The 13,090-nt window shown below is 33.8% G+C and overlaps 6 protein-coding genes and 1 pseudogene across 7 annotated transcripts, besides 4 other annotated features; 6 read left to right on the forward strand and 1 right to left on the reverse strand.

Moving 5' to 3' along the window:
• Window positions 1-2,026: part of a mobile genetic element that runs on past the window's edge.
• Window positions 653-1,111, forward strand: TVAGG3_0514920 (repellent protein 1 family; the record flags this gene model as incomplete). The annotated part of the gene is made up of 1 exon (XM_051237068.1): window positions 653-1,111. One exon carries the CDS (start codon window positions 653-655, stop codon window positions 1,109-1,111), a length of 459 nt encoding a protein of 152 aa, XP_051094892.1.
• On the forward strand, window positions 1,160-1,396 carry TVAGG3_0514930 (uncharacterized protein; the record flags this gene model as incomplete). The annotated part of the gene is made up of 1 exon (XM_051237069.1): window positions 1,160-1,396. One exon carries the CDS (start codon window positions 1,160-1,162, stop codon window positions 1,394-1,396), a length of 237 nt encoding a protein of 78 aa, XP_051094893.1.
• On the forward strand, window positions 1,536-1,856 carry TVAGG3_0514940 (uncharacterized protein; the record flags this gene model as incomplete). The annotated part of the gene is made up of 1 exon (XM_051237070.1): window positions 1,536-1,856. The coding sequence occupies one exon, from the start codon at window positions 1,536-1,538 to the stop codon at window positions 1,854-1,856; it is 321 nt and encodes a 106-aa protein (XP_051094894.1).
• Window positions 2,027-2,276: a mobile genetic element.
• A 708-nt stretch (window positions 2,277-2,984) lies between these two features.
• Window positions 2,985-3,822: a mobile genetic element.
• Window positions 3,823-4,441: 619 nt separating this feature from the next.
• TVAGG3_0514970 (hybrid-cluster protein) lies at window positions 4,442-6,181 on the forward strand (the record flags this gene model as incomplete). The annotated part of the gene is made up of 1 exon (XM_001325670.2): window positions 4,443-6,071. The coding sequence occupies one exon, from the start codon at window positions 4,443-4,445 to the stop codon at window positions 6,069-6,071; it is 1,629 nt and encodes a 542-aa protein (XP_001325705.1).
• Window positions 6,182-6,308: 127 nt separating this feature from the next.
• Window positions 6,309-10,196, forward strand: TVAGG3_0514980 (memory T cell proliferation; the record flags this gene model as incomplete). The annotated part of the gene is made up of 1 exon (XM_001325671.1): window positions 6,309-10,196. The coding sequence occupies one exon, from the start codon at window positions 6,309-6,311 to the stop codon at window positions 10,194-10,196; it is 3,888 nt and encodes a 1,295-aa protein (XP_001325706.1).
• Window positions 10,197-10,592: 396 nt separating this feature from the next.
• TVAGG3_0514990 (ankyrin repeat, PH and SEC7 domain containing protein SECG-related family) lies at window positions 10,593-11,585 on the reverse strand (the record flags this gene model as incomplete). The annotated part of the gene is made up of 1 exon (XM_001325672.1): window positions 10,593-11,585. The coding sequence occupies one exon, from the start codon at window positions 11,583-11,585 to the stop codon at window positions 10,593-10,595; it is 993 nt and encodes a 330-aa protein (XP_001325707.1).
• A 250-nt stretch (window positions 11,586-11,835) lies between these two features.
• Window positions 11,836-13,090: part of a mobile genetic element that runs on past the window's edge.
• Window positions 11,932-13,058, forward strand: TVAGG3_0515010 (annotated as a pseudogene). The gene has a single exon. A coding segment is annotated over exon 1 (1,127 nt).

Consider the following 13,090-nt stretch of genomic DNA (forward strand, 5'->3'; position numbering starts at 1 on the left):
CGAGGCTTTATGTTTTCCTGTTAAAGTTATGGATTGGATTCCTATGGACGGTTCATTCTCAAAGAATACAGATAGTTCAAGTGCAACATTTACAGCAGCTTATACGGCCTATTAATGTTAAAAGTATTTGGGCACTATTTAGAAAGAAAGACAACTATTATGTTAATTTTGAGAACCCTAAGTTTAAATATCTTCAGCTTTCCATGGGAGCTTATGGAAATATGCCTGCAGAACCTGAAAAATCATATGGACCTGTATTTTATGAAATGGTTGCGAACGCTTGCAATACAAACAATGATATGATAGGATTTAATGAAGATGTTATGAGGTCATTGGTGATGATGGTAGTGTGGAACATAAATGGGATAGCTATGACAACACACATTTCTTATGTGGTTTTCCAAAGAAGTGGACTTTTGCTTCCAGCAAGGTCAAACATCTACTGCTCCAATAACATACAAATTGTCTGTTAAAGGACCTATTGAACTAGCAACTGAAAACGTACCAAAGCCACTTATTGGATTTATGAGGGATTGTTGCTTTGCCATTCAGGTAAGACAGTCAGGCACCCATAATAAGATTAGATGACTATAACTTAGCCACGGACGACAGTGAGGAATAAAGGATGAACGTTTATTTTTAAAGCTTATAAATGAGTTCTTCATCAAGCTCTCGCGAACCTTCACCATCTATGAAACAAACTTTACCAAACGATTATGGAGCACCTATTGAATATTTCTTACGAGCTGCACAATGGCAAAGAGCAGTCTCACCAAGGTTAGGTGTTCCACCAGCTCCTGTCAAAAATAGCATTTGGTCAAGTCCTTATATAAAATATGGTCTCCCACTAGGTTTGCTAGTTACAGCAGGAGCAGTAATGATGTTGAAAAGAAATAAAGCAAATGTTGTAAATAATACTGAAGTAGCTGAAGTTAAACAAACTCCGACACCATCGTCAAAACCAACGCCTTCACAAACAACACCTTCAATGACTCCTGAACCTATGGAATTACAAACTCCTGTTCAAAAGTCAACTCCAAAACCGACTCCAACATTTAAACCAGAACCTACACCACAAATAAATCGTAAAACTCCTGCGTTTCCTTACTGAAAAAATAACGTTATTTTTATTTAATATTAAAATTTTTATTTTATTGAAATGACAAATAAAGTCACTGAAGCAATGAAACAAAAGTTCTTGGTAGAATACATTAAATCAGGAACTATTCCAGAAGGTTTTTACATTCATACTATGAAGGATGGTAGAGTTCAGTTTAGAAAGATAAAGCAACCATTAGATAAAGAAGGAATTTTGAGAAAGATTAAACTTCATGAGGACAACATTGCTGAACTTAAGAAGAAGTTAGAAGAGTTGGAGAAAGGAAGAGAGTTATAAAGCAATGAATTCAACGGGTGAAAAAAGAGGTGAAAAAAGAGGTGAGATTTCACCACTTCACCTAAATTTATTTTTGGGCTATGTTTTCATACATGTGAGGGTGGTGATATCATTTATTTTTTATTTTATTTTTATATAAATGACGAAAACTATTGAGATAACAAACTACAACGGTCATGAGTTCAAGAATTTGTTCTTCGTTCCTCGTGAAAATACATTCTATCAGATACGAGGGAGAAAGGGTAAAGTTAGTTTGAGCGTTTATGAAGGAATGAAGAATGGAAAGTTTATACAAGCATACGATACAAACGGTAAACGTGTTTCATTAGCTTTGTCAAAACTTACTAACATTCATTTTGACAGTGACTTTGACCTATATGAAGAAGAAAGTGAGTCAGAAGATTATGAGCTGTTATGTGAAGCACAGCAATGGGAGGAGTTGCAATACTTTTGTAAGTGAGAACGTTTATTTTTACATTAATGAAGTCGTTTGTGAAAACGTTAGTGAAGTCGTTAGTGAAGTCGTTAGTGTTGTAAAATATACGTTAACGGTTTTGTAAAGTGTCAAATTCACATATAATGGGTAAGGAGGCGCGCAGTGCCTCAGTACACGAGATATGTATACTAACTAAAGTTCCAAAACTTTGGGTTAATTGCAAGACATTAACCCAAAGTTTTGGAACTTTCAAGTGGAGATGGAAGGCTTTGGGGTACATATTAATATAATATACCTCAAAGCCTTCCATCTCCACTACAAATGGGAGAAACTTTGTCCGAATAGTTTAACATTCGACAAAGTTTCTCCCATTTAAAGAAAAATTGTTCCTTATGAGGTATATATTCATACTGTATACCTCATAAGGAACAATTCCCTCCTTAAAACGAGAAAACTTGTTCGAAATTGTTTATCATTTCGAACAAGTTTTCTCGTTTTTAATAAGAAACTAAGGCTATGAGGCACTGATTATATATTAGTGCCTCACAGCCTTTAGTTTCTAATAGATAGCTGGGAAACTTTCTCCAAATGATAAGTTATTCAGAGAAAGTTTCCCAGCTATCAAGAGGAATTGTTCCTTATGAGGTATATAGTTATAATGTATGCCTCATAAGGAACAATTCCCTCATTAAAATCGTAGATATTTTTTACTTATTACTCATGCTTTCAAAATCACAATCCTCTGAAAAGTTATTTTTTATTAAGAATTTTAGAATTTTGATAAATACCTTTTTTCAATTTGATATAATACTTATATATTTTCAAAAAGACATTTTGAAAAGATATCTCAAAAGTTCTCTGAAAACCTATTTTTGATTAATTTTGAGAAATATCCGTATTAAATTAATCAATAAATTCATTCAACACTACTTTAATTTTTAAATTCAAAAAATTATATGTGCTTCTTAAAATGTCTCACAAAAATTTTATTATAAAATTATATACAATATTAAAAATCCCACAACATTTTTTACTTTACATAATCGTACTTCCTCGACGATTAATTTCCACTCAATTCCTATCGTTGACCGAACTTAGCAACAATACTTCTAGTCAAACGCTTTAATATGATCTTATTCGAATTGAATTATGTTATAGACCGAAAATAGATTTTTTCGGTTTTCTCTTCAAATAATTGAAAGAATGATACTATTATAGGTTTATTATATTATATAGCATATAATCATGCTATAGCCGAAAATTATAAGTTTTGAGAAGATTGAATATAACACAAATAAATTTGAATGTAAGTTAAATTGCTTGTTGTTTTTAATAGCAATTTAATGAGAAATCCAATATTGCAAAATTCAAATTGAATGATTGAAAGAACAGAAAAAGTCATTCTTTTCAATTTCGAATATGTTTCATTGTATTTATAATTAGATGGCAAATAAGATATTTAAACTTGATTTGTAAAGGAAAATTCACAAAATTGAATAAATTCAAATAATTTTTTTCAAAAATAAACCAGTTATTTGAGTTTAATACTAATTATCTATTCAAACTACAAAGTTTGTAATTTAAAATATTTTGTGAGATCAGATTGAATTAATTCAAGGTTCTTTTCAATTAATATTAATGACCATATTACGCATTTTCGAACATTCTATACCAAATATATAAAAATGGGAGACGAATGTTAAATTTGCTAGACATGGGGGAGTTGTCTGCAAAGTTTTAGCTCTTATCTCTAACAAAAAATTAATTTTTAAAAAAAAAGACCGAATACGTTTCACAGCGAGAAAAAAATAAAAGGCAAGATAGAATTTTCTAGACATAAAGAAGTTGTTTACCGAGTTTTAGCTCTTATCTCTAACAAAAAATTAATTTTTAAAAAAAAGACCGAATACGTTTCACAGCGAGAAAAAAATAAAAGGCAAGATAGAATTTTCTAGACATAAAGAAGTTGTTTACCGAGTTTTAGCTCTTATCTCTAACAAAAAATTAATTTTTAAATGCAAAAATTGAAAAACCCATTTCAATACTTCCTATTCATTTCCATAATAACTTCTATTTTGTGCTCTCGATTGTTTAACTTTAAATGCGCAAATTGCTACAGTTCATATTTTCCTTACTGGCGTAAAAATGGAAAAAAAGGTTTTCTAATTTATGTCATAATAGGTTAATGTAATCGATTGTACTTTATTTAAGAAAAAAACGACAATCGTATTTTTTTGAGGAACTCTAATAAAAAATAAAATCATTTTTTGAAACAAAAGTACTCATGATAAAAGCTACTTTTGTATAACTTTTAGGCAATTTTGACTCTTGGGAAAATTTTTGAGAAGGGAATCATGTAAATCAAATTTTATAAACATTATTTTAATTTTAGTTTGAAATATGTTTCTATCGATTATTGTTCCATAAAAATTCTTTCGAAATTGAATTATGTTCGATATGGCTATAGAAAAATTGCATATGCCTTTCAAATTTCTTTCCCAAGTGGGTCATTAATATATAATAAGTGGATTTTATAAATGAAACTAGATTCAACAATGTGGATTATAAAGTATTCAATTGATTTGAAAGTAAGATTATCATATCACTTAAATGCTTTCCTCCCAACCGGCATCGCATTTCTTAAACCTCTTCGGTGGCCGCTCTAAGTCCCACCTCCGTGTAGGCGAAAAGATGTTCTGCTTCCAATGCCAGGAAACAAATAACAACACAGGCTGCACAAAGAAGGGTGTTTGCGGCAAGCAAGCTTCCACAGCTAACATCGAAGATGAAATGGTCCAAATCGTTAAGGAAATTTCTATCGCTCTCGGTGATGGCGCCGTTTCCGTCGAGATGGGCGAACTCTTAAACAAGACACTCTTCATGACCATCACAAACGCTAACTTCGATGATATCGCTCTCAAGAGACAGCTTGACTATTGCAAGGAGATCAAGTCTAAGCTCACAAAGAAGAACATCACAGCTCCACTTGGTGTTAACTCCCATTCAAATCCAGATGTTGTTTCACTTCGTGAAATGATTCTTTACGGCGTCAAGGGTATGGCCGCTTACATCGATCATGCTGCTATGATCGGTTTCCATGATCCAGAAATCTACGCCTGGCAAGTTAAGACACTCGCCAAGCTTTCTAAGGAAGAAGACATCAACAACCTTATCGCCCTCACATTAGAAACAGGCAAGTACTGCGTCAAGGGTATGGAACTCCTCGACAAGGCCAACACATCTCGCTACGGCAAGCCAGAGATGACAAAGGTCAACATTGGTGTTGGCACACGCCCAGGCATCCTTGTATCCGGTCACGATCTTAGAGATCTTGAAGACCTCCTTGAGCAGACAAAGGATTCCGGTGTCGATGTTTACACACACGGTGAAATGCTTCCAGCTCATGGCTATCCATTCTTCAAGAAGTACCCACACCTCCGTGGCAACTACGGTGGCCCATGGTTCCGCCAGGATCGTGAATTCGGCCCATTCAACGGCCCAATCCTCATGACAACAAACTGCATTGTCCCAGTCCGCAAGGAGTACAAGGACCGCATCTTCACAACAGGCGCTGTCGGCTGGCCAGAACTCAAGCACATCCCAGACCGCAAGGATGTCAACGGACAGAAGGACTTCTCAGAGATCATCGCTCTCGCTAAGACATGCCCACCACCAAAGGAGCTCGAAAAGGGACAGGTCACAGTCGGTCTTGCCCACGATCAGGTTCTCGCCGTCGCTGACAAGATTGTCGAGGGCGTCAAGAACGGACAGATCAAGAAATTCGTCTGCATGGGTGGTTGCGATGGCCGCCATAAGGAACGTGACTACTACACAAAGGTTGCTAAGGCACTTCCAAAGGACACATTAATCCTTACAGCTGGCTGCGCTAAGTACCGCTACAACAAGCTCGACCTTGGCGAAATCAACGGCATCCCACGTGTTATCGATGCTGGCCAGTGCAATGACTCATACTCCCTTGCTATTATTGCCCTCAAGCTTAAGAAAGTCTTTGGCCTTGACGATGTCAACAAGCTCCCACTCGCTTTCGATATCGCTTGGTACGAACAGAAGGCCGTCTGCGTCCTTCTCGCTCTCCTCTTCCTCGGATTCAAGAACATCCGTGTTGGCCCAACACTTCCAGGCTTCCTTTCTCCAAACGTTGCTAACGTTCTTGTCAAGAACTTCGGCATCAAGGGAATTGGCTCAATTGAGGATGATCTCAAGGATATCCTTCAGTAAGTTGTTTCTTCTAGGGAATAAAAGTATTTTTTAACCTTTTTAAAAATTCATACGTTTTCTTCAGAAAAATTGAAAGGATTATATAGTTTACAAGGAATAATTTATAAAACGATATTCAATTATATCAAGATAAATCGAATTTTTGGATGAAAATCAATAAACATTTCGTAGTAATTAATTATTCATTGATTTTTTGCTATCCGCGTAATGCGCGCAGAAAAAAATAACTTTTCAGTTATGAAACGGAGACAAGCCTGGAAGCCTGAAAAGGAGAAACCAGAGTGCTTAGTCTCCGCTTTAAACGAAAGTTGGTGTCTACCAGCAATGACTCAGCCAAAGATTTCGAAAAATCCGATTTATAAAGATTATTTTACACATTTTCCTGTAAATTTAGAAATTTTCAAGGGGAACGAGCTAATAGATCTATACTTTAAAGATGTAATATCAGCTACACAAAACAATGATTATGAAATTTCGATTAAAAAATCAAGAAAACCAAAATTTAATACTGTAAAAGATATTATTAATGGAGAAAAGCCAGTTAATTCAAATATTTACAATAAACAAGTTGCGTACTTCTTCGTTAAGTATACAAATAACCCGCCAATCTCACCAAGAACTCTAAATTCGCGTTATTATTCACCTTTTACATTAGAAAAAGCCGTATATCTTGCTACTCAGTTTGAAGATATCAAGTATACATTCGTTCCAGGATCCCCAATTGTTGTTCGCACATATTTATTTGATGGAGAAGAAATAATTACTGAAATGGTAGATTGGATACCGCAAGCATGCGCCTCAGAGTTCCAAAGTAAGAAACATTTCTGGAACGTTCAGAAAATCGCATACGAAATGCCAAGATCAAATCCAGATCTTGCTTTAGTTGTAACATTATCTCATCCACTTCACAACAATCACGGAGATGCATTTATCAATTATTATCAAAAGGCTAACGAATCTACATTAAAATCAGCGAAAAAACAAATCATTGAATTATGGAGTATGCAAAATACTGTTTTAGAAACTTTTGCTTGGACAATAGCAAGAGTAACAGATATACTTTCAGCCGAAGGATTGTTTACCTTCCCAAATCCCGTTCCAATCGGATCTCAACCTGATAAAGAAACAATCATGAAAAATTTGCACGAATTCGAGAAGAGAAACCAACTAAATCTCAAAATAACTATAAATGCCAAACTTATGCATAAATCTAAAGAAATTGCAGGATATAAAATTGCAAAATCACTTTCATATAAAGAAACTACACCATCCTATCAATTCAGACATCATATAGTATTCACATTAAACGAATTACGCATTACAAAAAGCTTTGAAAATGTAATTGCAAAAATTTCTTTATTCAACAAGAGATTGAACAAGAAACTACCAGCGTTTACAGCACCTTATTCATCAGAAAGGACAACATCGGCTATTACAAGGCTTCATACTCAAAAATTTCGAAGTTCAAGTTTGGTATTTTTTAATGAGCGCTTTACTTTCGAATTACCTGCTAAGATATCAATAGATATTACAATCCAGATAGAACTTTTCAACATAAGAGTTAGCCATCCCAATCAATTCAACCAAATTGATAAAATAATTATTCCTTATGATGATCCACGCGTTTACATCGATAGTATTTACGAAATTGGTGCTAATTTGAAGCGAAGTCTCTTTCCAAGACTCAGAGTTGCTGAACTTACTCTTAAATCCAACTTTTCTGAAGGAATTTTTTTACTTGATGACATAATAAACGACCACAACACCAAGATCTGCTATTCTTATGCGATGCAGTTTGGTCTTCCTCAAGATTTCAAACAAACCATGGTAAATCTCGTCAATTTCATGCCCGAATCGAGTTATACAATATGGTTTGTCCTTGAATTAGCCCTAAAAGACACAATTAAACCCGATTCCAGGATTGAAGTTCTGAATCTTATTGATAAACTAACAGAAATGAAGAAAATCGACCACATTGCACGATTTACTAACTGTTTACTAGGTTTAGGATTCGTTTCCGCCGCCAGCGAAATCGTTTACAGAGTTTACCAAAAGTTGATTGAAATGAAAAGCGATGCCAACTTGTTTTACATCAATTTATTGACTCCGAGACATATCTGCGAATCCTTTTTGTGCACGGACTATTCCATTATGACATTCTCTTTAGTTTGCCAATCAAAAGATCTCAGAGTTTTCGAGAGATTGTTAATTTGTTTCAGTGAAATTCCTGACAAATTAACTAAAGAAATATTGAAGAGAATGATGCCTCCTTTATCATTCCTTTTCCCCATTAAGAACTGTCCTTTTGTCATGTTCTTCCTTGAAAACATCACTGACGAAATGTTTAAAGAGTGGTGGCCGAAAGTTAACCACAAAGATGTTTTGTCATCAATGTTTTATGATGAACAAAGGTATCAGTTGTCAGGATTGACGTTCTACGACAAGTGTTTGAGCCCTGGAAATATATCATTGATTTCGCAATTAATTTTCGATTTAATTCCTAATTTGGTTGTGAACAATTTCCAGTTGGTTTTTCAAATAATTTCAAAAATGACAGAAATGAAAGAATTTTACAAAAAGTGTCAGCCAAATTTAGCTGTTTTCTTTTCACGTGTTTTTATGTTTTGTGCAGCTTATAATGATGGATATAAGCTGTTCAGTTCTTTGTATGATGGCGACAAAAAGTTCCATAACTCAGTTTCAAGAAGTCGAAGTATTTTGACTTATTCAATTTATTTGGCCGACCAAAAATATCTGAAAAACGTGAGTTATTTAAACAAAGACGAGACAAAAGCATTGTATCAGAGAGTGTTGAATTACAAGCACTTGAAGAATGATCTCTACGAACAGTCCAAAGTCATCAAACATTCTCCAGACGCTTTTGTTGATTTGATGTTGAAATTAAGTGAAAATTATCACAAAGAAGACATGTTTTCAGAGGAAATTCAAACGAAAATATATGTTGTAGCATATATTGTTGAACACATGATATATCTACATAAGATCCAGGATATATTTAACACGAATCATCCTTTTGCAAACGTTTGTCCTTCTTCTGCAAATATTGTTCCTTCTGGAAAAGTTTGTTCAGGAATTTTCACTGATTTCTTCACAAAAGAATTCCTCCAAAAACTGGTCAAACAAACAATTGATGTTTGCTTGGAATCAAAGTACTACGAATACGGAACATCTTTTATTGATGATGTAGTTCCTTTGTGCCAGTTTTTGTTCAATTCTTTCTTTAATAAAGAGAAAGAAATGATGATAGAAAAACTCCAAAATGTCGAAAAAAGATATTTTGGAAATTATTTCAGAGTTTCTTTCATTGGAAAAAAGTTTTGCCATGAAAATGGATTAGTCTTTGTTGTCCATTTCCCGAAACTTTCCCGTTTGTTGGATGTTTGCAAATATTACACGAATTATTGCAAAGAAAAGTTTGGTGAAAAGACAAAAATAGAAGTTGTTCAAAGCATCGGACAAATAACTGATGAAATGAAGAATGACAAAGAAAAAGTCTATTTTTGTGTCACTTTCATCGAACCTTATCATAAAGATCGTGAGAATTCAAGCGGATTTGAAAGTTTCCATTTCGTCAACAATTTCTTTTTCGAAAGGCCATTCACTATTTCAGGGAATGCACAAGGAACTGTTGAAAATCAATGGCTGGAAAGAACTGTTTTGTCGACATCTGATAAAATGCCATCAGTCTCAATGCGATCGCTTGTTGTACGTGAGAAAAGCATCAAAATGTCTCCGATTCGTGTAGCTTATCGACAGTTACATCAAAGAGTCATTAATTTAGAGAATACAATAAATTCTGGAGCATATGAGACTTTACAGACACTTTTATCAGGTAATATAATGATCTCTGTTAATGAAGGCGTTGTGAGAATTGCTGAAGTATTCTTAAATAGTCCAACTACTGAAGACTACGAAGATCCAGTTATTCTAAAATACAGAGTCAAACTGAAAAATGTTTTCGAAGATTTTTTGGAGAAAAACAGAGAAGGACTCGAAAAACACAAAAATTATGCAGCAGAGCACCAAAATTTCATGCCATTGCATAATGAACTATCAACAAAATTTGAGCAACTCGAGAAAACACTTTCACAATACTTGTCGTAAGCTTATTTATTATATTTTGTATATTTATTTTGTTTGTAAATATTTATTGTTATGTTAAGTGAATTTTATATCATATTTCAAGTGTTCTCATAGAAACAATGGAAATATTATTTGTATTTGTATTTCAATTTTTCATTACTAAACTGCTGTGCAAAAAGAGTAGGGCTAGATAAATTTAAATCTATAATAGATTTAACAAACTGGCACGAATTCTCGAAACTCGTGCCAGCTCCGGGCGTAAAATTGAATGAACAAAGGGCAAAAAGGGGAAATTTTGTAACATCGTGCCACTTTGTTAAACCCTAAATCTATTTATATTCAGAATTGCGAAATTGATATCTCCTTCCTTAAAAAAATATGAACTTAATATACTAGATAAACAAAACTTTTATGAGATTATATAGGTAATACAGAATATTGGACAGGTGTCATCCCGTTATTATCTTTGGAATCTTTATCTGCACCATGGAATATCAGAAATTTTGCTGTATCTTGTGGAATAAATCTTACGGCATAATGAAGAGGAGTTTTCCCATCATTATCTTTTAAATTTATATTAGCCCCATGTGAAATTAGAATCCTTGCAATCTCTATCCAATTATTTTTTGCTGAATAATGAAGGGGAGTTTTTCCATATTTATTCATTGAATTTACATCTGCACCATGCAAAATAAGAAATTTGGCAGTTTCTGGACAATTACACCATGCTGCATAATGTAGCGCAGTGCATTCGCTAAAATCTCTTGCATTGACATTAGATTTATGCTTAATAAGAAGTTCAGTAGTTTTGATACTATTACATGATGCAGCATAATGAAGCGGAATGTATCCTTTTGCATCTTGCTTTCTGATATTTGAACCATGTGAAAGGAGAATTTTTGCAGTTTCGATATCATTATATTTTGCGGCATAATGAAGAGCAGTTTTCTCATAGCGTTTATTGGGTAAATTGATGTATGCTCCATTACTAATAAGCAGCATTAAAATTTTTCTATGCTTATATTTTGCTGCATAATGTAATGCTGTTTGGTATTTCCTATTTGTTTTATTAATAAGAGCATCATGTGAAAGTAGAATTTTTATTATTTCTATCTTTTTATTATATCTCGCTGCAAAATGGAGTGGTGTATCTTCACAAACATTATCTTTAGCATTAACATTAGCTCCATGTGAAAGAAGTAGCTCTATTATTTCTTTATTTTTATTTTTGACCGCATAATGAAGAGCAGTTTGACCATTTTTATTTTTTGCATTAACATCAGAATCATGTGAAATAAGGAGTTTTGATATTTCTTTATTTTTATTTTTTACTGATAAATGAAGGGCTGTTTGGCCATTTTTATCTTTAGCATTGATATCTAAATCAAATGAAAGAAGAAATTCTGTCATTTCTTTATTGTTATTTTTTACTGAAATATGTAGTACTGTTTTCTCGTCTTTATCTTTTATATTAACATCAGCATCATTTGAAAGCAGAAACTTTGCTTGTTCTCTATTATTATTTTTTACTGCAATATGAAGAATTGTTTGGCCATGTTTATCTTTTGCATTAACATCTACCTTCTGTCCAAGGATTAATTCAATTATTTCTTTACTGTTCTTTTGAATTGCATTTCTGAGTATTTTTCTTTGAATAGTATAGGGTGTCCAAAGGTGCGTTTAGCACAGCGCTCTATATGAGACTATTAAAGGAGATATATGCTGATTATAAATATATAATAAAAAATATGAATATATGTATATGATGAGTATGTTGTATTTTGGCGCCATGCCGGGATATAAAATGAATTTTGAGACAAGAGGCGGTTTCTCGGGAAATTTTGGCGGGATTTTTTTCATTTTTTAATGAATCATAAAGAAAACATCCTCGCTCTTGCAAAAAAATGCAAAGACTGTAAAAAAATCTACGAGACATTGGTAAAATGCTTCGGTATGGATGCTCCTAGCTATTCCACTGTAACGTATCATGTTAGGATGTATCACTTCATGAACAAAAAGGCGCCCATCATAAAAATTGACAAAAAATCGCCGGATCAAAGAAAAATCAAAGCAATTCTTCAAGCGCTAGATGAAGACCCAAGAGCATCACTCAGAAGGATAGAGGAGATGACAAAGATACCACGTACAACAGTCAGTTATTATCTGCACAATTATTTGAACTACAAACTAGCGTATACACGTTGGGTTCCGCACAACCTTAATTCAGTTCAAAAAAAATCTAGAGTCCAATCTTCGAAAGAGCTCCTCTCTATATTGGGTGCGTATCAATCCAAGAAGTTTCGCTTTTTAGTAACAGGGGACGAGTCTTGGTTTCAATATGCAACAGAAGCCAAAATCATGTGGATCCCGAAGGATGAAAATCCGCAAACATTCCCGAAGAAAAAAATTGACACACCAATGATGATGTTATCGGTTTTTTGGGGCGTGAATGGCATCATCGCAATTGATATTCTTCAAAAACCTAATACGATGAATGCTCAGTATCTAATTGACAATGTTCTTACTCAAATTATCAATTCTGATGAGTTTGAGAAATCCAAACAACAAAAACAAAAGTTTGCAATTCATTTTGATAATTCAAGAGTTCACAAAAGTCATAAGGTAATGAATTACTTGGTGGAAAACAATGTCAAAGTTGTTCCAAACCCAATTTATTCACCTGATATTGCACCCTCTGACTTTTATTTATTCGGCACGCTAAAAAAGAGAGCTGAAGGACGCGAATTCGCGAGTCCAGATGATCTTGAAAATTTTGTAAGAGAGTAATTTGAGCAATTTTCTCATGATGATTTAAAGCGTGTCTTTCAAGCCTGGATCGATCGCTGCGAACGCGTGATTGAATCCAATGGTGATTATATTTAAATAAACTTTATATATATGTAACTTGTTTATTT

Source organism: Trichomonas vaginalis, chromosome II (genome assembly GCF_026262505.1).
Source record: "Trichomonas vaginalis G3 chromosome II, whole genome shotgun sequence".
Lineage (NCBI taxonomy): Eukaryota > Parabasalia > Trichomonadida > Trichomonadidae > Trichomonas > Trichomonas vaginalis.